Consider the following 24040-nt stretch of genomic DNA (forward strand, 5'->3'; position numbering starts at 1 on the left):
CATAAAAGGACCAAGTTTGAAGTCCCCTGGGTTATTGGGTCTTTTGGTTACTTATGTCTTGGAGGGTTTTGGTTGGTTTTGTGTGCTATGGCGATGCCATGTGGTTGTAGTAGGCTTTTGGTTGTTTTTTATATGGTTTGATGTATAATTCTTTTCAGAACTTGTGTTTGTTGCGCTGTAGTGAGTTGAATAATTAGATATTTTTTGATAAGGTTGTATGGTTAGCCATTTTGTTGGAAGATATTGTGTAAGCAGTTTATTTCTTTCTTTGGGTGTTATGGGTTACTGTACTCGTCTGAAATCATGAATATAAATGCACTGCATTTGTACTTGGCTGGATTACTGCAGTGCTCTTGTACTGCATTGCATTTGTACATTGCGCTGCACACTGCATTACACTTGTACACTGCACTGTATGTGTGCTCCTCTGAATTGCACAAGTACATATCTACTGCAGCAACTTTTTCCTGTCTTTATGTAATCTTATCAGAATTATATAATTCAAGAGACTCAACTTGTATGAATTATGTAATTCAGGATATTTGAAAGATAAAGATATTTCAATTCTGTTTATTCTGTTTCATCAGCCATTGTTGTTTTGACTACAGTTGCATCTCATCTGGAGACAGACATACTAGTAAATAGCCCCCACATTTATTAATACATTCCACAATATAAAAATGACCCAGTTCAGTCTTTTTTTTTTACAAAAGCAAGGTATATTTTATGTAAGTACATCTATTATTTAGTTTGGAGAATTCTAAGTTATTTCTGGTATGTAAATTTATAACACGTTCTTCACATCATATCAAGGTACAGGTTATTCATAAGGTATACAAAATATTTATATCTCAAGATGCACCTTAGCCATTTTTGTGCAGGCAGATTTTACATGTAACTCATTGCTCTTTGCTGTGTTCCTTTATTGTTCCTTCAGAGGAAAAGGATAAAGATATCCATCTGTGTATGCTCATATATACTCACAAGAGCTTTTGTATATCATTAAGATTTTTTGTTTTGAATATAGCTTTTGCTCTCAAGTGAATGAATTTATACAGCAAATTCAAGAGTTATTTAATCATGCCATGTAGAAATTACTGATGCTTGGAGGGAACTCTATTTAATCTATTATTTGCATTGCTGTTTATATCCTGGTTTATCACATTCAAACACATGCAAATGCATCCTGGACCCTTAAATTTGGTCTCAGAACTAAACTCGGCATCATCTAGATCCCAATTATTCATCCTATCAGGATTAAACTGATGCAGTCCAGTAATTTGGGCTTACTCTTTCATTTTTAAATCCCTTAAATATATAATTGTTCTTTCTATATGATGGTTAAGTACCACTAGGGAGGCATTCTCAATAATAAAGAAATTAAAATAGCTATTTGTATGTGATATGCTTTGTCTTGAAATACTCCCATTAATTTGTTTAAGAGATACTGATATACAGCACCATCATGTTTCTTACCTGTCAGGACACTCTGAATCAGATCTTCTGTTTTGGCTGGGACTTTCACAGAACCTAGGTGTAAATAACATCAAAATTTAAACTGGTCTGAAATGAAGAATACAAAACCTTACAGAGAGGCATTTTTCTTATTGGCTCTAAGAGCCAGAGCATATAATGCCATCCTTGTTGACGCTGTATTGACAAATAACTTGTTCTTATTTGTTCTTAGCTGCGGGCCAGGCTTCCCCAACCGCTACCTGCTCTCAATTCAATCTGCCCTGCCTGTAATAAAACAACAGCTTCCTAGGTGCTGCCCCTCTGTAACTAGGTTAACATCAACATGGAAGCAGTTTTTTCAGCAGCCACTCCAAATTCAGAATTGCTCATTGGCTGAAGCTTGTCTAGTCCTAACTCTGAATCTTCAGGCGTAAGATGAAGTCCTAGTTTTATTTTGTTGATCTACTTTTTAGCTCCTACGTCCTGTTGACTGACTGAGGCTTTGATGTATTCATTGTGTTTTTGTGGCTTTAAATACAGACTCTTGTTTTTCATTTATATTAGCTGCTTTGAAAGCGTCATAAGAAAAGTAGGCTAAACATGTTTTAAATACTTCCCTGGAGCAGATGATAGAAAATTGCCTCTTCATTATTTGATAGCATTAGTTTCTTTTCTTAATGTGTGAGTATATATTTAATGTTAAATTGGGGCTGTGCTTCAGTGCCAGCATGCAAGTCACATTATCTCTCTGTGTTGCTCTTACCCCATGCAGGATGAAGAAACTATTGGCTCTGTTATCTCTGGGCTAGTAAGAGCACTTACCTGCATGCCTACGTTACCCTAGTGGTCCAAGCTATTTAGAGTCACTTATTGAAGTTGAGGTTGGGTGTTCAGGGAGATACATACTTACAGATGAGTGCTATGGCGAAACATTGCTGCTATTTATCTCAATAATAAATAAATTATGCATCAGTCCTCCTAGTTATTTTGCCCCGTGAATGTAAATAGGAAGGCATGTTGCCTCACTTTGCCACTGCTGCTTGTTTCAATGACTGCCAAGAGGAGAGGCTAGCCATTGTGATTTCACACTGATGTTGCCCATGTCACAAGGCATGGTCTTTGTGACCTCAAAATGATGCTTTCTGTTTAAAGGAGAAAGTCTGTCCATTGGGACCCAAAGCAGATGATATTTAGCTGGGGAAAACGATCTGCTCGTGGTTAACTTGTACTCAAGAAAAGCTAAAGTGGATGGGTACCCCATCCTTTTAATCCTGTTCCTAAGACTGGGTTACAGCAGACTTCCCCTGTTCGGGAGCCCTCCAGATTAATGGACTTCAGTTCTCAGAAGCGGTAGGAATCTAAGGACCCCAAGAGGTATTTTTGTTTCCCTTGCTCTCTTTTGGACATTGTTCTTCAAGGTTTTCCATATCCTTTTGGAATAAAAGCAGGGCAGAATATGCTTCTGTAGGCAATAAATAGTTTATGAAATCTTTGCAAACAAAATTACTAACATTCTGAAATGGATGCTGCTTGCTCAGTTTAGTAAGGTAAACCCATTGTAAGATTATCTGGGATTACTTTGTGGGATCCAAGGGAATGAGTAGGAAACTTTTTACTATACATTTTTTTTGAAGATAGGAATGGTTCCTTTACAGTCAACACAATGATCACTTCCTCATGGAGAGTCATCTCTTAATCCAAAAGCCTGGAGAACTTCCTTTCATTCTGCAATCTTCACTTTCTGATAGATTTTGCAGAAGGTGATAGGGTTTCAGCTACAAAAGTTCTAGAGGTAATTATCTGGACTTCTTTGGTTGCAATTCAGATCAGGGCATGGGACTGGGACAGTATTAATTGTTTTGGTGCATGACCTACCTACTGTATCCCACTAGATATCTTGGTAGCATTCACTACCATTGATCATGGTATGCTTCTGAATTGCCTGCAAAGAATAAGGATTGAAGGCAATGAATTGCAATGATTCCATTTCCTGAGTGGATGGTTCCAATTGGTGATCATGGCGGAGGAACATACTAGCCCATGGTTGTTCTAATATGGGGTACTGTAGCAGTTATCTCTCTTCCATTTTATTAGTATCTACATAAAACTGCTAGGAAAAGCCATCCATCCATTTGAGAGAGGACCTTCAATATGCTGATAATAATTACACTTTGCCAAGGTGGTTCTTGCTTAGTGCCTGAAGGCTGTGAAGGGCTCGAGGAGATGAAAGAAACTTAAATTCCAGCAAGATGGAGTTGCTCTTCATAATTAAACAATCTGGCTCACTTTTGGCATCAGTGTTTGCTCTGTATGGGCGACAGATCTATGAGCTTGTGCATTCTCTGGACTCAGAATTCTTGCTTAAGTGGTAGACAGAAGTGCCTTCAACACCACCCAATTTGACATTCAACATCCTTGATACGGGGCTGCTTTTGAAGATGACTAAAATGCAATTGCTGTAAAATACAGTTGGTCTGGCAATTAACACTGATAAGATTGGCAGAATGTCTACAGTGGGCTTGTCTGAAAGCATTTCTATAAATAATAGCTGATGCATAAAGACTTGTACCTAGTTCATTTTTACGGTACATAATGGAAGCATAGATCTAATTAGAGAAAATTGATTTTTCAAAAAGAAATTCATATATTTAGAGATTTTGAACGTTAAAACATTATTCTGGGGATTAAAATGTCTTAATCCTGCATTGGATATGTTCATTATTTCTTTCTTAATCTGCTAAATGTGCAATCTCCAAAGACTGAAACTTGGCTGTTCTATCCTTGCTTAGTCCTAACTATTTTTCCCTTGAAAACTGAGTCTGAAAGATCACACGCTAGAGCTGAGTTCTTTAGCAGGGTCGGAATATCAGTGACCTCACATGTTTTGTTCTTCTTTAGTCACATTGGCTCCAACTATCCTAGAACCAAACTTTTACCATATAGCTTTATTTATTTTTTATTTTAATTTTAATCCCATTTATATCCCGCCCTTCTCCGAAGACTCAGGGCGGCTTACAATTTAAGCACAAACTAATGTGCTTAGCAATAGCCTTCATTCTATGTATATGCCTGCTTATTAGGGCTTTCGGGGGCCCCCCAAGCGGCATTATTACAAAGTCAGCTTATTGCCCCCAACAATCTGGGTCCTCATTTTACCTACCTCGGAAGGATGGAAGGCTGAGTCAACCTTGAGCCTGGTGGGACGCGAACCTGCACTAATTGCAGGCAGCTGGTGTTACTTGAGGAGGCATTAGCCCACTGCTCCACAGCTTTAACTGTGACTGCAGCAACAGCAACAACAACACAAACAAAATCTCTCTAGCAAATGGTTTCCTAAGGTATAAACTCTGGTCACATTCTTGATAAAGCACTAGAGCTGGTCTAAATAGGGCACAGCCAAATTCTGCTATGGAATATATTTAGCATTCTCTATCTGCTCTCAACCGCCCGCCCGCCCCCCCAGTTCATCTGATCCTTCACCTATATCCTAAACGTCTTCAAGATGTGTACACAGAAGACAGATTTTATCTACACAACACCCCCGTAAGACTCAGAAATTACCACTTCCTCATGGTCGCCTCAGGAGCTTCCTGGCTGAGTAATGATAGCCATGGGTCAGAACCAATGTAATTATCTAGCCTATATTCTTTTATAATTTTATTTCTACGTTGCTCTTCCTCCTGGGGACACCTGCAACAGAACACAGATCACTGGGTCTAGAGAAGCATGCATTTATTCAAACTGGCTTTGTCATGCTACTTCTCTTTCTTTCTTTTTTTGCACATTGGAAGGTAATAAGAGAGATTTTGTTGCAAGCATTGCTTTCCAAACAGTCACAGATATAGATGTATTCATCAAAAGTGATACAATCTTGTCTTTTTGGCCAGGAGAAATTTAGCTATCTTTTTTTTTCAATACCGGTATAAGAATAGTCCCAAAATCATGCACTATAGCACAGTTCTTACCCAGTGCTGGTTGGCTTGGAACAACCTGAGTAGAAGATTTAGGGGTGAGAGATGTAGTACAATTTACTCCATTTTCTGCTGGTGTAGGTTTAGGTTCATTGTGAGCTTCTGAAGGTACATCTCCTTGTTCTGCCTAACAATTCAAAACATTCCCCATAAAATACAAAAAAAGGATTTGCGATTAGAGAACTTGCATGAGGTTTTTGCTTTCAACATGTACAGATTCCACCCATAATAAACACCAGTATTCCTGTACTAAGATTTATTCAAATTGTTCCTTGTTGAGAAAATTGTACCTCATCTCTTCTCATTTCACCATCAAAAAAGGCTTGCGAAACAAAATAAATCTAGCTGCCATTATTACTGTTCAACTCTTCTGATTACGTGCAGGAAAATGAGGAAGGGTTTTAAAAAAACTTGAAATAAAAAAACTATCAATTTAACAAATAAATAGGAACAATCCAATTTCAAAATTAATATATAATTAATTAATAAACCTGAATGAACACAGACCCCACCTGGAAAGCTACAGAAGCTATAGATCATGTTCGTAAAATAAACTACTAATTTTAGCTATAAAGAATCACAATGTCAATTAATCCTGCCAATGGAAAATGACAGTAACACACATTTTAAAGTCAGTTTCTTTCATTGCTTTTCATCCAGATTTATTATCCCTGAAATCAAAAAGAAAACCTAGGCTTAGGCATCCCAGTAAGTCAAGATCATCCAATTTCTGCCTATGGAGCTCTGTAGACTATTATGTTTTAAGGTAATAACTGCGCAAATACAAGGACATCAGCAGAATGCACTAGTTACCACTTAACACCATATGACAGAGAATGATTTCTTTCGCTTTCCTTTCAGGATTGTGTCCCAAAGGTCTGATTACTAATTCACCTCTGAGGCACAGCAATAGTTCCCAGGACAGCTTGCCCATAATTATATTCAACAGATAAGCTTATGTAAACAGTACCTCCATCCTTGCCGCATGCTTGGATGACTATGCCTGTACCGTTCAACCTGTTTAAACATTCCCCACAACCTGTACTTCCTTGCCAGCTCTCAATGCCCATGTTTAGAGCTCATTCCTTTTTACTAGATACTAATCCTCTCCCCCTTGCTTAAGATCCTATTTTATCAGAGGAGACTGAAGATTCCTGCTACACAAATGGAAGGGGGAAGAAGATCCATAGTTACAGAGCACTGCTAAGCAGTTTGCCTCCTTGAGGTATGAAAATTTATATAAGGAGGACCTGTTGCCATGGTACCTTGTTGGATTAGCTTCTCTGGAGGTTTTCATTAGCATTCTTCACTGGTAATAAACTGATGGGAGGGGGCGGGAGACAGCTCTTTTCTCAAAATCCTTCACCTTTTTAATAAGAATGTATAGGTTAAACAACAAGATGGGATGAGTGAAACTGAAAACTTTGTTTTTGCACGAATGATCATTACACACTACCGATAGATTTTCCTCCCTGCTCCAATTTAGTACCTCAGAGGATATCAAGCGTAAATTGACTCTGACTGTCTACACCTTACAATATATCCAGTCTCACAAATGTACGAATTATCTGTTTAAATTTCCTCCCTAAAAATTAGGGCAAGGTAGATAATAAACAATTTATATTGAATTTTGTTTGTTGGCACCTACTGAATAAAAGGAAGAACAATAACAAGGTACAATAAATAAAAGCTTGGCAGCTTGGCAGATTAAACCAGCTAGCTCATAGATACGGGCATTTATTTGGCTCTTCATTACAAAGATATTTATTTTGCTGGAACAAAAATGCAGTATCTTAAGAGCTGCAGAGAAGCTGCTTACAGAAGCATTGATGTAATGCTGAATTACAGCCAGAGCAATTGTTTGTGAATGGATCCCTCACCTGGTGCTGAAAGATAACTGCATCTGGAGCAATGCAGCAGATTTATCACACAGTCTAGTGCACATAAAGCAAGAAGAGAAGGAGGAAGATTTCCTTGGGGATGGGAAATCTTAAAAAACAGGTGTTCAGACTTGTAGAATTATAACTATGCCACGCTAACTCAAGCATGATTGATGAAGATGAATAAAACGATTGAGTAGTGCTTTATCTTTCTTTTCCTAATTTGGGATTTGTTGTGGTTTGCATTTTTACTTTTCGAAGCTGTTGTACCTAGAAAACATTCAATTACAATAACTGGAGGAAGAAATCTGTATGAACAAGGCTAAGAAGTACAAGTTGACCAGCTGACCAGCTGACTGTGCTCCGCGGCGCCGACCAGCTGTTTGTCGGCTTTTCGGAGGGCCCCGGCTGCTCGGAGGAGTTTGGGAGAGCCGTGCAGGCCCAGAAGAACTGACTGAGCCCCGTGCTGTGTTTTCGGCGCCGACCAGCTGACTGTTCTGCGGCGCCGACCAGCTGTTTGTCGGGGCCGCGGGAGCTCAACGAAGCCAGAGGGAGCGGCTGTGCTGTTTTCTCTTTAAGTGCTGTGTTGTGCTCTCTAAGTTTGGAGTTTTGGAGGTTTGGGAGAGCCGTGCAAGCCCGGAAGAACTGGCTGAGCTCTTTCCAGTTGCTCAGGAGCCGGATGCTGGTTGATTTACGACTGCTATTATGAACTACGGCTTGGAGCAGCGTCAGCGTTTTAAGCTGGAGTTGTGGAGACGGCCCTGGTTGGCGTCTGGGACGGTTGGCGGTGAGGGAGTTGGAGTGCCGCGACCGTCTTGGCACGGTGACTATGGCTGGGTGGAGTATGGACTTTTATGCCTGGACATCTGGAGGCATGGACTATTATAGCTCACTGGACCATATCCTTGAGCCCCACTCTGTGACTTTATGGGTTTTTACCCTAATCCATCTCGCTGACTGGTTTCCCCTATTGTCCTCCCTTTTTCCTTTCCCCCTGGGTTGTAGAAGGTGCCGGGTGTATAACCACTGTGAGAGAGTGGTTAAGAGTCAAGAGTTTCCATCTGTTCCGTCTTAGAGGTGAGAGCTCTAGGCGGTATCTCTTTCCCCGGCTGTATATCTCAGGCTGCTCCCCGGTTCTGACCGTTGTGAGAGAACGGGGATTGTCCCGGGGTTACCCAGCTCTAGTGGCAGAAGAGCTGGGTTTGCAGTCTGGATATTCTCCTTCCATGTTAAGATCCTCCCATTTTATTTATTTTATTTATTTTATTTATTTTGATCTGGGTCTGCTTTTGCTGTATTACCCAATTATCACCATGGTTTTGAGGTACTCCAGGGGTGCAATACAGCCTTACCTTTTAATTTGCCTCTTGATGACGGGCCCGATTGTTGGGACCCTGAGAGATGGCCGGGCAGAAACGGGCCTAAGATATAAATTTAATAAGAGGCCCCTGATTACTTTTTTAGCCAAATTTTTTGTAGGGTTAGGGAGGGGGGAGGGTTGTGGTTGGCTGGAGAGGGGGGGTAATCTGCCAACTGCTGTTCAGGCCAGGCCCAGGATAGATCGCGTTGAGGGGGAGCCGGGGTCGGTCATCTCCGGAGCTGTGGAGCGGGTCGTGGGATTGTCAATTCCCACGACGATAGGGAATGGCAGCAGGTGTAAGATCAGAGGGCCGTATCGACCTCCGGGAGGGCCTCTCCGCTATCTACAAGCGGTGAGGCGCTCCGACCCTCTGTCTTTGACCCAAGGTTCTGGGAACGGGGATGTGCAGCCACCTGAGCTCCGGCTGGTGTACCTGAATGCCAGGTCCGTTGCCAATAAGGCTCCCCTCGTCCGGGATCTGGTCGAGGGTGAGCATGCGGACCTGGCCTGCATCACGGAAACCTGGTTGGGCCCAGAGGGTGGTATCCCCCTGGTTGATCTTTGCCCACCAGGCTTCCGGGTGCTATACCGGCCTCGGACTCAGGGTAGGGGTGGGGGAGTGGCTGTGGTTATGAGGGAGACCTTATGTCCGCAGGAGGCCACCGTTCCTCAGATAGTCGGGTGTGAATCTCTCCTATTGAGGTTTGGTCACAGGGCGCAGTTGGGCTTGCTGCTCGCGTACCTTTCGGCTAGTCGCGTAGCAGCAGCCCTGCCTGAGCTTCTCGATATCCTCTCAGGGCTGGTGATTGAATTTCCCAAACTTATGGTTTTGGGAGACTTCAATCTACCATCCCTGGGAGGAGCATCTGAGTTAGCTCGGGAGTTCATGGCTTCCATGACGGCCATGGACCTGACGCAGGTAATTCATGGACCGACTCATGAGGGAGGCCACACCCTTGACTTGGTTTTTTTATCTGGTTGGTGGTTAGATGATCTTGGTGGGGGCTCTCCAATTGTTATGCCCCTGTCATGGACCGATCATCATCTCCTGCGGCTGGTCTTCCGTTTTGCCACTCCCCACCGTGGGGTTGTTGAGCCAACTAGATGGTTCCGCCCCAGGCGCTTAATGGACCCTGAGAGGTTTCAAGCAGCGCTGGGGTCCCCACCTGCCTCCTCAGCTCACAGCTCGGCAGATGCCTTAGTGGAAGCCTGGGAAAGGACGGCCACGGAGGCACTTGACCGAGTTGTACCCTTGCGGCCCCTGACCCGGCGCAGATCCCAATGGGCTCCATGGTTCTCCGCGGAGCTCCGGGAGATGAAGCGTCAGAAACGGGGCCTAGAGAGCATTTGGAGGTCCAGCCGATCTGAATCCGACCGATTGCGACTAAGAACCCATATTAGGTCTTATCTCGCAGCGATGAGGGTAGCGAGATCTAACTACTTCGCTGCCCTCATCGCGTCCGCAGATAATCGCCCGGCCGCCCTGTTTAGGGTGACCCGCTCCCTCCTTAATCAGGAGGTGAGTGGGGAACCCTTGCAGGGGCGTGCCGAGGAATTTAGTCAACATCTGTTGGACAAAATCGCTCGGATTCGGACCGGTTTGGACTCCGACTGGGCAGTATCAGACGATCAGGACACGAGCGATCTTGTCAATGTCACCTGGGAGGAGTTCGATCCTGTAACTCCGGAGGAAGTGGACAGGATCATGGGGAGGCTGAGCTCCACCACATGTTTATTGGACCCGTGCCCTTCCTGGCTGGTTTATGCAGCCCGGGAGGGAACACGAGGCTGGTTCCAGGCGGTTATATCTGCCTCTTTGAGTGAGGGTAGTTTTCCTGCCGCCTTGAAAGAGGCGGTGGTGAGACCTCTCCTCAAGAAGCCTGCCTTGGACCCGGCTGTTTTGAATAACTTCCGTCCGGTCTCCAACCTTCGCTTTCTTGCGAAGGTTGTTGAGAGTGTGGTGGCGCATCAGCTCCCTCTGGTCCTGGATGAAGCGGATTATCTAGACCCGTACCAATCGGGCTTCAGGCCCGGGTACAGCACGGAGACGGCATTGGTCGCGCTGGTGAATGATCTCTGGAGGGCTCGGGACAGGGGATATTCCTCTGTTCTAGTCCTATTAGACCTCTCAGCGGCTTTCGATACCATCGACCATGGTATCCTGCTGTGGCGTCTCAGGGGATTGGGAGTGGGAGGCACGGTTCTTCAGTGGTTCTCCTCCTATCTCCTGGGACGCTCGCAGTCGGTGTTGGCAGGGGGGCAGAGGTCGACCGCGAGGCCTCTCGCTTGTGGAGTTCCTCAGGGGTCGGTCCTCTCGCCTCTCCTGTTCAACATCTATATGAAACCGCTGGGTGAGATCATTCGTGGTTTTGGAGTTGGGTATCATCAGTATGCTGATGATACCCAACTTTTCATTTCGACCCCAAACCACCCCAGTGATGCCCTCGACGTGATGTCCCGGTGCCTGGAGGCGGTCCGGGTCTGGATGGGGAGGAACAGGCTTCGACTCAACCCTGACAAGACTGAGTGGCTGTGCGTACCGGCATCTCGGGATATTCAGGATATCCCACCTCTCATTATGGGGGGTGAGTCATTATCTCCTGTAGATAGGGCTCGCAACTTGGGAGTCCTCCTAGATTCACAACTCTCCTTAGAAGACCATATCGTAGCTGTGACTAGGGGGGCCTTCGCCCAGGTTCGCCTGGTGCGCCAGTTGTGGCCCTATCTAGACCGGGATGCCTTACGCACGGTCACTCATGCGCTCGTGACCTCTCATCTTGATTACTGCAACGCTCTCTACATGGGGCTACCCTTGAAGACCACTCAGAGGCTCCAACTGGTACAGAATGCAGCCGCGAGAGTTGTACTGGGAGTCTCCCGATACTCCCATGTCACACCTTTGCTCCGCGAGCTGCATTGGTTGCCAGTTGTCTTCCGGGTGAGGTTCAAGGTGTTGGTAATGACCTACAAAGCCCTTCATGGCATGGGTCCAGAATACCTTGGGGAGCACCTGCAGCCGGCGTCAACTTCCCTCCGCCCAGTACGCTCCCACAGAGAGGGCCTCCTCAGGGTGCCACCGGTCAAAGAATGCCGACTGGTGGCCCCCAGGGGGAGAGCGTTCTCTGTGGGTGCACCGGATTTATGGAACCATCTTCCGGTTGAGCTCCGGATGGCGCCCGATCTCCGCTCCTTCCGGCGCGATCTTAAAACCCATCTCTTTAAACAAGCTGGCCTGGCCTGATGGGACGGGGTGGGATTTTTATAAATGATTTTAATTCTAAATTTGTATTAATTTATGGGCATTGTTTAATCATGTTTTAATAATTTTAATTTTTGTATCTAATTTTTATGTATTGCCCTGTTCACCGCCCTGAGTCCCTAGGGAGAAGGGCGGTATACAAATTAAATAAATAAATAAATAAAGTTAGGTAATCAGATATTATAGACAGATTTGGAGGAAAGGGTGATTGATTGACTCACATGTAAGGTTTACACAGTAAATATCGGGATTTACGCCAGAGAAGCTTTGATCACACACCCACACAAACTTAGAATTAAAATTAAACAACTAGCTGCAGGATCTAATATTTTCAATAAAATGACAAAAGCAGTGTCATGATGTACACTCATTTAAACAAAAACATAAGGGTTGCAGGATTTGGGTTTGGCTAGTCAAGAGAAAAGAAGGACTGGGGGTACATGATAGTATTCCAGTATTTGAGAGGTTGCCACAAAGAAGAGGGAGACAACTTATTTTCCAAAGCACCAGAGGGCAAGACAAGAAACAATGGATGGAAACTGATCAAGGAGAGAAGCAACCTGGAATTAAGGAGAAACCTCCTAACAGTGAGAACAATTAACCACTGGAACAGCTTGCCATCAGAAGTTGAGGGTGCTCCATCACTGGAGGTTTTTAAGAAGAGACTGGACGGCCACTTGTTTGAAATAGTATAGGGTCTCCTGCTTGAGCAGGGAGTTGGACTAGATGACCTCCACGGCCCTTCCAGTTCTATTCTGATTCTGACATGTTAAGAGCATATACAAAAGAGATGGACTTTATGGCACAGTGGTATGACACTGCCTTTACTGGTGGCCCCCTTGCCTCCCCATCTCTGGTGGATGTCTCTGTTAGAGGCAGTTTGTGTAAAGACATTTATGGGACTCAAGAAGAAAATATTTTTGTAGAAAACCACTGCACTTAATATTATTAACAATATTTGTAGTTTAAAAAGTTGATAATTATTAAGAAAAATATTTTTCCAGTCATGAAAATTAAATGAAGTGTGTTCCATGTCTAAGCTTTTTTTAATTTATAGAAATTTAAATGTATATAGTAAAAGTGGCTCTCATACACACACACACACACACACACACACACACACACACACAAACGTTGACAGAAGCATGGAGAAATATACATTTTATGTTAGCAATGCAACTTTCTGAAGGAAGACTTTGACTTGTAAGGATCACTTCTCTTATGCTACATTTTGGGAAAATGATTCTGGGGGAAAATATCCATTCTATTTCTTATAATAGCCAATTACACTGAATAAATTCACATCATGTTACAAAACATGATGGAATTAGATTTTACCTGCAAAGCAGAATGCAATGGCTGAAACTTTCAGAACAAGCTTCTGTTCTTGTTACTACAGTATTTTGTTTTGTTGCTACATTATTTCGATACTGTTGGAATAGGGAACTAGATGGGGAGAAATAGGCTTAGATTCATCTCAAGAGTTACTGTGGATTTGGAAGCCAATTGAGACTAGAAGTAGTTGATGTATGACTCTGGATACGTATGACCCATGTGTGGGCCTCCCTGGAAGTTATCGTTCCTGACTGAAAAATAGATGGGGGCCATACCCAGGAAGGCTCTGCCTAATTATCTCATGTGCCTTTTCTAGATTAGAAGATCTTGTCTGGATCTGGAGGCTTTCAATGCAGTTCCTTCTGTCCTTTTCACCATATGGCTACAATATTGCTATGTGCTTTTTATATTGGGCTGGTCTTGGAGATACATTCGGAAGCTACTGGTGGTATAACTTGCAGCAACCTAGGTAGTTACAGGAACATTAAGGTTCACCATGTAATATCATGAGTATGAAGATTGCAATGGCTGCCAGTTAGGTTTTGGGTGCAAGTCAAAGTATGTCTCCTTTAAAGCCTTACATTATTCAGAGTCTGGATATATCTACGACTGCCTCCTCCAAAGTAAATCTGCTATTTAATAGGATCTTGGAGAGAAAGCCCCCAGACAGTCTGACTACTGAGGTAATATACTTTTATTAGATGGGTGGCCCTATAAATTATTTAAATAAATAAACTTTGACCCAAGATTTCAGACTTCTCAGTGATACGCTCCCCATCCCTCTGGAAGCAAACAAGCAAGCAAATAAATAAATAAATTGTTCAAATGACCAGCTGTCTGCAAGGAATATAAATTCTTCCATTCCCCACCTTCTGGTCAGAGCTGAAGAAGCTTCTTGGATGAGAAGCAAAATGTCTTCAAAGAAAAACAAGAAAGTCCAGCTGCCTCTTGAAAAAGCACCTTTGGGACAACCATGATCTGGATGACTGAGAATCTCCATAGACATTTCAAATACCAGTTTATTCAATAACATTACTGAGCTCTGTGTGTGTGTGTGTGTGTGTGTGTGTGTGTGTGTGTGTAAATTGAAATATCAGCACTTTTGAGCTAATGGAATCTGTCCACTGTAGAACCAAGACCAGCCACATGAGTGACTCCATAATTTCCTGCATGTCTTCTGATTATCCCACTCTCTGTAAAGGAGCAACTCTCAGTGTAGGGCGTACAACTTAAGAAAATATTTAAAAATTGACTTGTGTGGACAGCCTTTACAATGCTCAACTGACCCCTCTTATTTAATCAAGACTCCAATTCTTACCTCCTTCTTTACTTCTTCTTCATCTTCTAGAGTCAGTGCTGCCAGTTGTTTTGCTCTCTGCTCCATCAGGTTTACGTATCTGATTGGATTAGATAATGCCTCAATAACATCTGCAAATGAGACAGATTTAGAACCCAATGCTGCTTTGCATCAAATAGTATCGACTTTTTATAAAAACTGATCTGTCTTAAGGTTAGGCTTATTTTTATATTTATTAATATGCAAAAACAGTTTAAAGAAAATAGGAGTCCAATGCAACCAGAGGAGGGGAGGTTAAATTCCAAGTTTGACATAAAAAGCAGGGACAGGTGCGGGAAGGAACAATATCAGTAGTTTATAGCATAGCAACATGAAACCAAGGAACACAGTTCAGGGTCTTCAACAACTGAGCACCTCCTTCTAGCTCTACTCACTGTCTCAGGTTTTGAATGCAAAGGTTTAATTAACATTAGTTGTTATGGATGCTGACAATATGCTTCATATACAAAATAATTGTAAATTAAATTTCTAATTTATCTTCATAAATTTGATAGTTACCTGCGAAGGTATCAGGTACGTAATCTTTAACCTCAATGTATACAAATATGGCTGGCAACATCAAGGGCTGATTCCTTTCATTCCTCAGGCAAATATAATGATAACCTGGGGGGAAAAAACAGTGGGACAGCTACTCTCTCTGGCCCTCCATTTTTCTTACAAATTAATGAATGCAGTGCTGCAGGCAATAAAAGCACAGATCACGAAAAACTGATAAATGTTTAACTTGAGTAAGAGTTAACATTCAAGTTCACGAAATTAAGCTGTAAAGAACAAAGGTCCATCCATCACAATATTTTTGTCTGCCTGAAATGCCCAATGACTCAGGAGACTCCATGTGACTAGAGACACTTCCTTTCACTTGAATCTTTATATTATGAAAGCCACCTTTTGATTAAAAATCTGGAAAACGAACTGTAACACTACTGGCAGCCATTTTGGGTCACTACTTACAGTATAATGTGTTCCCACAATGCAATTGTGTCCCTTAGTCCAAAAAGAGTGGGAAGACCTGCTCAGGTGCTTGAGTGGCAATATAGTTATTAGGAGAGCACATCATGAGAAAGGCAGGGCTAGATGAATCAAAAGTTGGAATTAAGATTGCCGGAAGAAATATCAACAACCTAAGATACGCAGATGATACCACTCTAATGGCAGAAAGTGAAGAGGAACTGAAGAGTCTCTTGTTGCAGGTGAAGAAGGAGAGTGCAAAACTTGGGTTGAAACTTAACATTAAGAAAACCAAGATCATGGCATCTGGCCCTCTCAATTCCTGGCAAATAGATGGGGAAGAAATGTAGGTAGTGACAGATTTTATTTTCCTGGGCTCCAAGATCACTGCAGATGGGGACTGTAGCCAAGAAATTAAAAGACGCTTGCTCCTGGGGAGGAAAGCCATGGCAAATCTAGACAGCACACTAAAAAGCAGAGACATCACCCTGTCAACAAAAGTGCGTATAGTCAAGGCTATGGTCTTCCCAGTTGCAATGTATGGCAGTGAAAGTTGGACCATAAGAAAGGCTGAGCGCCAAAGAATTGAGGCCTTTGAACTCTGGTGCTGGAGAAGACTCCTGTGAGTCCCTTGGACCGCAAGGCGATCAAACAGGTCAGTCCTAGAGGAGATCAATCCTGACTGCTCTTTAGAAGGCCAGATCCTGAAGTTGAAACTCAAATACTTTGGCCACCTAATGAGAAGGAAGGACTCACTGGAGAAGAGCCTAATGCTGGGAAAGATCGAGGGCAATAGAAGAAGGGGACGACAGAGAATGAGATGGCTGGATGGAGTCACTGAAGCAGTAGGCGTGAGCTTAAATAGACTCCAGATGATGGTAGAGGACAGGAAGGCCTGGAGGAACATTGTCCATAGGGTCGCGATGGGTCGGACACGACTTCGCAGCTAACAACAACAAATAGTTATTAGGAAGCTCAGAAGTAAGCTCAAAGAAATAAGGCTTAACATTTGCTTGTTGTTGTTAGCTATGAAGTCGTGTCTGACCCATCGCGACCCTATGGACAACGTTCCTCCAGGCCTTCCTGTCCTCTACCATCTTCTGGAGTCCAGGCCTACTGCTTCAAACATTTGCTACTGGAGTGTTATAAATGGAAAATACCATTTTGTGTTTCAGGCTTGTAACTGTGTAGAAGCCCTCTCAGAGAATGAAGACGTCATGAAATTAGACAAAGGACTGTCCTTTGTGGGCCAGTCCAGAAACTCATCTCAGAAGTGACCCAACCTGAAATTGAGGGTTTGTGAAAGCTTCCTTTCCGATACTGTATGTCCTTTCCTAAATGGTCAGGGTACGTTTTGGGATCAGGGTTCAGTGCCATTTCTCCTGCAAACAATATCCACAGGAAGGAGCAGCAGCAATCTTGGCTGGAGAGTATGGGGGAAGGAGGCTGATTCAGCTGACCTGGGGCTCAACATGTCACTTCTCAGTAAGTCCTGTCATAGTTATATACTTACGTATGCAGGAAACATGTTACCTGAGTTCAATTTGTCTTGTTCCTTCTTTCAAGATTAATGCAATAACAAAAACCGCAACAATAACCCAATCTCTACCTGGTCGAATTGCTGATACTGGTAGTATCCGATGTCCAATAAACTTTCCTCCTTCTTCATAAGCAGCTATCCTCAAACATGCTAGAGAAGGCAGGACCACCTGAAGAGATATTTTTTAGTGTTTTAATGGTGCATTACATATACAAAGTTGGAATAAGAAATATTGTCACAGAGATACCGGTATTTCTGGAAACTATTAACAGAATACTACTACTACTACTACTACTACTAATAATAATAATAACAACAGAATACTACTACTACTACTACTACTACTACTACTAATAATAATAATAATAATAATAATAATAACAGAATACTACTACTACTACTACTACTACTACTACTACTACTACTAATAATAATAATAATAATACTATTATAGCTGGGAAAGCAGATAATAACAAGACCTGGCAATGGATAAGATCAGGAAAGTTGAAGAAAGAGACCGAAGGACTGATTCTGGCTGCTCAAGACCAAGCCTTAAGGACAAATGCATACAAAGTCAAAAGACAGCAACAGACAGTAAGTGCCGCCTATGCAAAGAAGCTGAAGAAACAGTGGACCACCTGGTAAGCTGCTGCAAGACAATTGCACAGACTGACTACAAGCAGCGGCAACAATTGAATTGTGCATAGAATATGCTTGTAAAATATTATGAAATCCATATCAAAAGGAAACCTAGTACAGGGGAAAACTATGTTTTTAAAAATGGATAAACTACACATTCCTTTATTGGCATCAGGGTAATAATACTCTCCCAGTTGCCCAATATAATCCTGTTGTCAATTTCTTATGCCTGATATAACAATGGTGTTAAAATCGTCTGATTCCATAATTTTGGAATATAATTTCAAAATAACACTGACACCATTAATTTGAAGACATTTACCAAGACATCTGCCTATAGATATCACAGTATTTTTCCTCAAAGAAAAATCCTCAAATCCCAAACTGGACATGACCAAATCATGAGCAGACCCCTCAAATTTCTTGCATTGCCATCCTTTTGATAATTCTTTCTTGACACCCACAGACTTGATATACAATCCTTTCATGGATTAATCTCATGTCCAAAGAAACAAATTTAATGTTTTTAAAAACTGAGATTTATGTTCCATTATTAAATATTCTAATTCCAAAAGGCATAAATATCAGTAATTTCACCTTTAGAAATATATTCCAGTTGCTAATATAATTTTGAAACTGATTTAATTTCAAAAGCAGAGACATTATAAAAAATGATGGTATCAGGCTTTGCGGCAACTAAGGTGTTTGGTTTATATTGAGAAACCAATACAGGCTTAAGCTGATAATATTGGCATTGATGTGTTTTACACAAAAAAATTATATCTGTTACTTTTGAAAATCTTTGAATCAATTACTTTTTAATGATTATTTTAACAACTTCAACAATTATAACTAGAATTTTCTTTGCCTAATACAAATCAGTGCCAATATTACCAACTTAAAAATTTGTTGATTTCTCAGTATTTAACTCAACTCTCATTCAATATCAGACTCTATATAATAGAATGTTTTTCCGCCTATTTTTACTTTTTCCACAAAGGTAAACATTCATTTGACTTTTTTTAAAAATTCCATTTATATCCCGCCCTTCTCCGAAGACTCAGGGCGGCTTACAAGCTTAGCAGTAGCCTTCATTCTATGTATATGCCTGCTTATTAGGGCTTTCACCCCCCCCAAGCGGCATTATTACAAAGTCAGCTTATTGCCCCCAACAATCTGGGTCCTCATTTTACCTACCTCGGAAGGATGGAAGGCTAAGTCAACCTTGAGCCTGGTGGGACTCGAACCTGCACTAATTGCAGGCAGCTGGTGTTACTTAAGGAGGCATTAGCCCACTGCTCCACCAAGGCTCCACTTAGCATCACTATTCAACAACAACTTTATTGATTAGCCCTTGGGCTATATCAAAGTGCAAAGTTCCAGCAACAAACCATCACCAAACATCACTATTCAATCTACAGGCTAATAAAGCCCAAATATGTCTTAACTGCATGTAAGCCAGGAAATTAAATTCTTTTTTTTTTTGCTGCATATTAACCCAAGAAATTGTTACGAGCCTAACAGAGAGAGATAATAATTCTCCATAAAGCCCATATACACTTAAAATTCTCATTCTAATTAAATATAAATCGAATCATATTTTTGATAGTCTGGTAAATAAAAACCTCCTTCTTCAAAAAATAGTCTCAGCTTAGTCAAAAAAATCCTTGTGAACCTGCCACATTAGTTTAAGACAGATAGCATAGGAAAAGGTATACTGCCAATATAGGATGATATACCCACTGAATAAATATACATTATATCTAAATATAAATATATATAATGTAAGTTTGCATCATGTTCCAATTCTGAATATAAATACATTTTTGGAGTACTATTTCTGTCTCATTGAAAATCCATAACTAGATCACTAATACTTAAGTTATCGAAAGGCATAGTAATTTTTTTTAAAAAAAATATGAAATGTTTCTGCATAACTTTTGGAAGACTGGTAAAGTTTATCAAAGCAATGTGTCAATCAAATCTCTTTGGAGAATAAGGTATACAGCATCTACATATTCTTAAACTGTATATTTGTTAAATAAAATCACGACTCCAGTAACCTTAGTACTATTATGCCAATATATCATAAACCCATCAAACCAATTTTTTTTTCTTTTAACAACCCTCTAATCCTTTGCATCAGGTGGAACTAAGTGTTTACTGGCCGGATGCCCTTCCTGGAGCCTACGCAGAGTTTGCAGCACATATTTTCTCTGCACCCAGAGAGAAAAATATCTGTCACTATCTAGGATCGAACTCCACAGCTTTCTGATTGTGAGGCGAGAGCTCCACCTCTAGGCCACAATGCAGCTTGCTATCAATACCAAACCAATATAAGACAGAAGATTTTTCATCATAAAAAAAAACTCCTGTAAAAGGATAATGTCCTGTCAGCCCTTCAAAGTAGGTCTTGTCACAAGACTGACATCACAAGAAATACTAAAACTTGACTTTGTATTGGTACAATAGCAGAATTTTGACAATATGACAGTGTTTCTCCTTGTCTTATGCCAAAGAGAGTGAAGACAGAGCAACCGTAAGTTTCTTTCTCTCACTTTCTTGTTTTCCAGGTTGAGCTCAATTTTTTTTGCTAATAATCACCACACACCTTCTGTCTCTTTTTGCTCCTCTATACCTCTTCATTGCATAGCTTTTAAAAACAATTTTTAACCTTACACATACTTTATATTTTGGCTTAATAACCTAAACATTGAATTGTAATAAAATAAATCAAAAAGGGCAAGCCATATTCGATGGCAAAATATGAAATGAAGACAAATATAAAAATTCTGAGCTATCTAAAAATAGCAACCAGTATACTGGTATACTTGGGTAAATTAAAAGGAAAATGAGTATAAACAAAAAAACATAAAATGAGAATAAAATAAATGACTTCCTAGGAGACTCTATTTATTTGCTGATTTCTTTAAAAGATCTGTATCATAGAGCACAACTCTGGGTAGCTCATAACAGCAATAAAGCCAGAAACATAATAAAAACTGTAACAATTGCCTTAGCCATGAAAGCCAGCTGTGGGCGACTTTGAGCCAGTCACTGTTACTCAGCCCAACCCATCTCACAGGATTGTTGTTGTGGGGAGAATAGGAGGAGGAAGGTGTGTTGGTGATGTTTGTCCCCTTGACGTATTGATAAAAATAATAAAGATGGAATGTAAATAAATATAAATAAATAAAAAACAAAAATGAAGACCTGGTGCCTCTGTTATTCTTCTGAGATGCCCCAAGAAACCATCCATAGGCTCCTCACTTTCTACTTCTATTGCATTCGCTGTCTGACCAACAAGTGCCAACATTATTACTAAAATAATAAAATAAATACTGATAATAAAAGAGCAAGACTGGAAAAGAAGGATCCAAATAAAATGCAAATACGGCAGCCATATAAGTCTTATAAACAAATCAATAAGTTCAACTAGAATAAATTACATTTTATCAGTTAAGCACTTAGGAATCTAAAATTAAAGGAAGAAATTTTTCTTTACAACTGAAGTGGAACAAAATTAGAGCAGACAGAATTTTTAAGTGATACAAGTTGGCAGAATATAATAGCCATGCATTATTCTTCAAATACTAGTACCAACCTTCTTAAACACTATGGCTTCTTCTTCCCATACAGGATTCACAGCATTGCCTTGAGATGTCTTTGTCTTGAGAGCTTTTCTTCTCGTATCCACAGGCAGACCAAACATATCCACTTCGACGTAAGTTCCAACTTTTTTGTCAGAAAGTAACTGCCCAGAAATGACCTAAAAACGAAAGGTTGAGATATTCTACTAACACACCTTTGCTGCGATTCAACACATACTGGCTAAATTACTTGCTTTCTTAATATGTGAAGCTTATAACAAGAGAAAATGTACAACAGTGCTTGGTTTGGGAGAGTCTACCATCAGTCCTTCACCACAGACTGATCACTCTGTAATTGTCTTGGAAGGAGTACTTATCCCAGGCACCTGTTGGACCCAGCTGGGCTTCAGAAGGAGCTGGGGTTGTACAGTTCAACTGGGAGCTTGAATTAGATTGGGCCTACGTGGCTCCCCTCTGTTCACAAACATTTTGAATAACAAAATGATGGAAGAGGCATATACAGTAGAGTACCATTGGAGGACAACAAAGAATGATCACACAGGTTAGAGACTTTTTTCAAGATTAGTTTGTGGTGATAAAATAGCAGAAAGTGTGTGTTTTTCTTCCTTTATCAAAGTCCAAATATAGCCAGTTGGCAACCCTACTGAGGTGTGGAGGATCGTGTCCCAATTTGGTAGGACAGAGTCTGTCATTACTATAGGGCCATTGTGAGGAATAATCTAGGCATCTGTTAGATAAAATTGCTCAGATTTGCTTATATAAGTCTGGCTTTGTTAGCTGGGACGAGCTTGAATTTGCTAGTCCCAAGGAAGCAGACAGGCTCCTTAAGGCTGTGGGTTTTACCAGCTATATATTGGACCCCTGTCCATTCTGGTTGGAGGCCTCCTGGGAGGTGACATGTGATTGAGTCCAAGCAATGGTAAATTCATCCCAGGGAGTGGATGTGATCCTGCTGATATTTAAGGAAGAGATTATCCTACATCTCCTCAAATATCCATAGCTGGCCCCATCACGCTGTACAATTTTCATCCTGCCTCCAACCTTCCATTTTTAGGGAAGGTTGTTGAGAAGGTGCTTATATTGCAGTTTTAGAAGACCCTAGAGGAAGTGGATTATATGGATGTCTTTCAGTCAGGCTTCAGGCCTGGATATGGGACCAAAATGGCATAGACTTGCAGATGACCTATAGTGGGGATGATGCATCCATCTTTCCTCTCCTTGATCTTTCAGTGGTTTTCAATACTGTCAATCATGACATTCTTCTACACCAGTTGAGCGGGTTAGAAGATAGGAATGTAGTATTGCAATGAATTTTCTTCTTCTCCCAGGACTGGTTCCAGTGAATGTTCATAGGAGGGGGAGATAACTGGCCCTTTTTTGTGGGCTCCCCTCTGATAATAATGTCTCCCTGCTCTTCTGTATTTTTTGACTACTGGCTCCTTTACTGTTGATGGTTGATTCTAAAAGGCAGAAGCTATCCACCACTTTGAAATGTTCATTATCAATTCTAAGGCTAATTATTTTACCTTTGCCATCAGTTTGATCTTTTTATTTAATTTAAATCCCTTTTTTACCGTGTTCCTTGACTTTGTTCCTGATGTGCAGATCCTTTGCATTTTTATCTGTTGGTGTAGTGTCACCAGCACAGTACAGCTTGTTGAAGTTTCTTTCTCCAGTTTTAAAACCACATTCACCTTCTTCCAACTCATCTTCCTTTAATATATATTCAGTGTACAGGATGAATAAATAAGGGGAGCATATACAGCCTATTTAAAATAGTAGGTAATTTAAGCTTGCTTTCCTGTCCAAACATTTGTATCATCTTCCTTTCTTCAATTTTGGGCATAATTTCTATTTTCTGGGTTATAAATATCTGAATGTGACTTGTTCAATATGCTTATAACAAGTAACTTGCATATATGAGATTCACACTTTTTAAAAATATTAGGAATATGTTGTTAAGTGCATGAGAAGTTATTTTGGTCTTTCAGGTTCAATATGCTTATAGAATTTAGCAGATGAGCAGCTGGATACCTACCTTTACAGACAAAGTGTTTGCAACTATCCCATCTACAATACTCTCCGTAAATGGATCAAAATGCTTGTCTGGTCTTCTCATGAACTCTGGCTTTAGTCTGTATCCACTTTTGCCATTATATTCATACATCCCCATATTTATTTGCATAGACAAATCTGTATAACAAATAATTGTGTTATGGGATATTACACAAATATATGTTAATGGGACAATAGAGAAAGCCTAACAAATTGACAAAAGTACGACACTGAAATTTAATGGCTTCCTATGCTCTTTAAAAGCTCAAAGTTAATATACTAGTCTATCTGTAAAAATAAGAAGCTAATTTTCCATTCAACATACAATATTTTGTCCTTATCTTCAGGTTTATTAAAGTTTTTTTAACCATATCCAAGACAATGATAAATAGATTTTCATGAACATATAGATTGGATGTTTCTGAATATGCTCAACAACACGTAAAGTGCTGTGACTTGTCTAAAAGTGTTGTGATTAATCATAAATCTTCATATTTATGCTGCTCACTGAATCTGTGCAAAATAACAGTTCAATTGCATGGACTAAAACCAGCTGGATGAAGACACCTCTTAGTCTTTGTCCGTGGTCTCATTACATTATGTACTGAATTTTTTTTTAAAAAAACCATT

General features: G+C 40.9%; 1 protein-coding gene across 3 annotated transcripts in view; it reads right to left on the minus strand.

Moving 5' to 3' along the window:
• Positions 1–24040, minus strand: part of PLCB1 (phospholipase C beta 1) — a 471912-nt gene that overhangs the window by 79478 nt on the left and 368394 nt on the right. For all 3 annotated transcript variants that reach the window (XM_083362231.1, XM_083362232.1, XM_083362233.1), the window contains exons 19-25: positions 23394–23548; positions 21349–21513; positions 17175–17274; positions 15116–15220; positions 14579–14688; positions 5421–5553; positions 1477–1530 (exon numbers count right to left, since the gene is read on the minus strand). In XM_083362231.1, coding sequence (XP_083218357.1) covers positions 1477–1530; positions 5421–5553; positions 14579–14688; positions 15116–15220; positions 17175–17274; positions 21349–21513; positions 23394–23548 — 822 coding nt within the window. The remainder of the gene's footprint in view (positions 1–1476; positions 1531–5420; positions 5554–14578; positions 14689–15115; positions 15221–17174; positions 17275–21348; positions 21514–23393; positions 23549–24040) is intronic.

The sequence above is a fragment of the Vipera ursinii genome, assembly GCF_947247035.1.
Source record: "Vipera ursinii genome assembly, chromosome: 1".
Taxonomy (NCBI): domain Eukaryota; kingdom Metazoa; phylum Chordata; class Lepidosauria; order Squamata; family Viperidae; genus Vipera; species Vipera ursinii.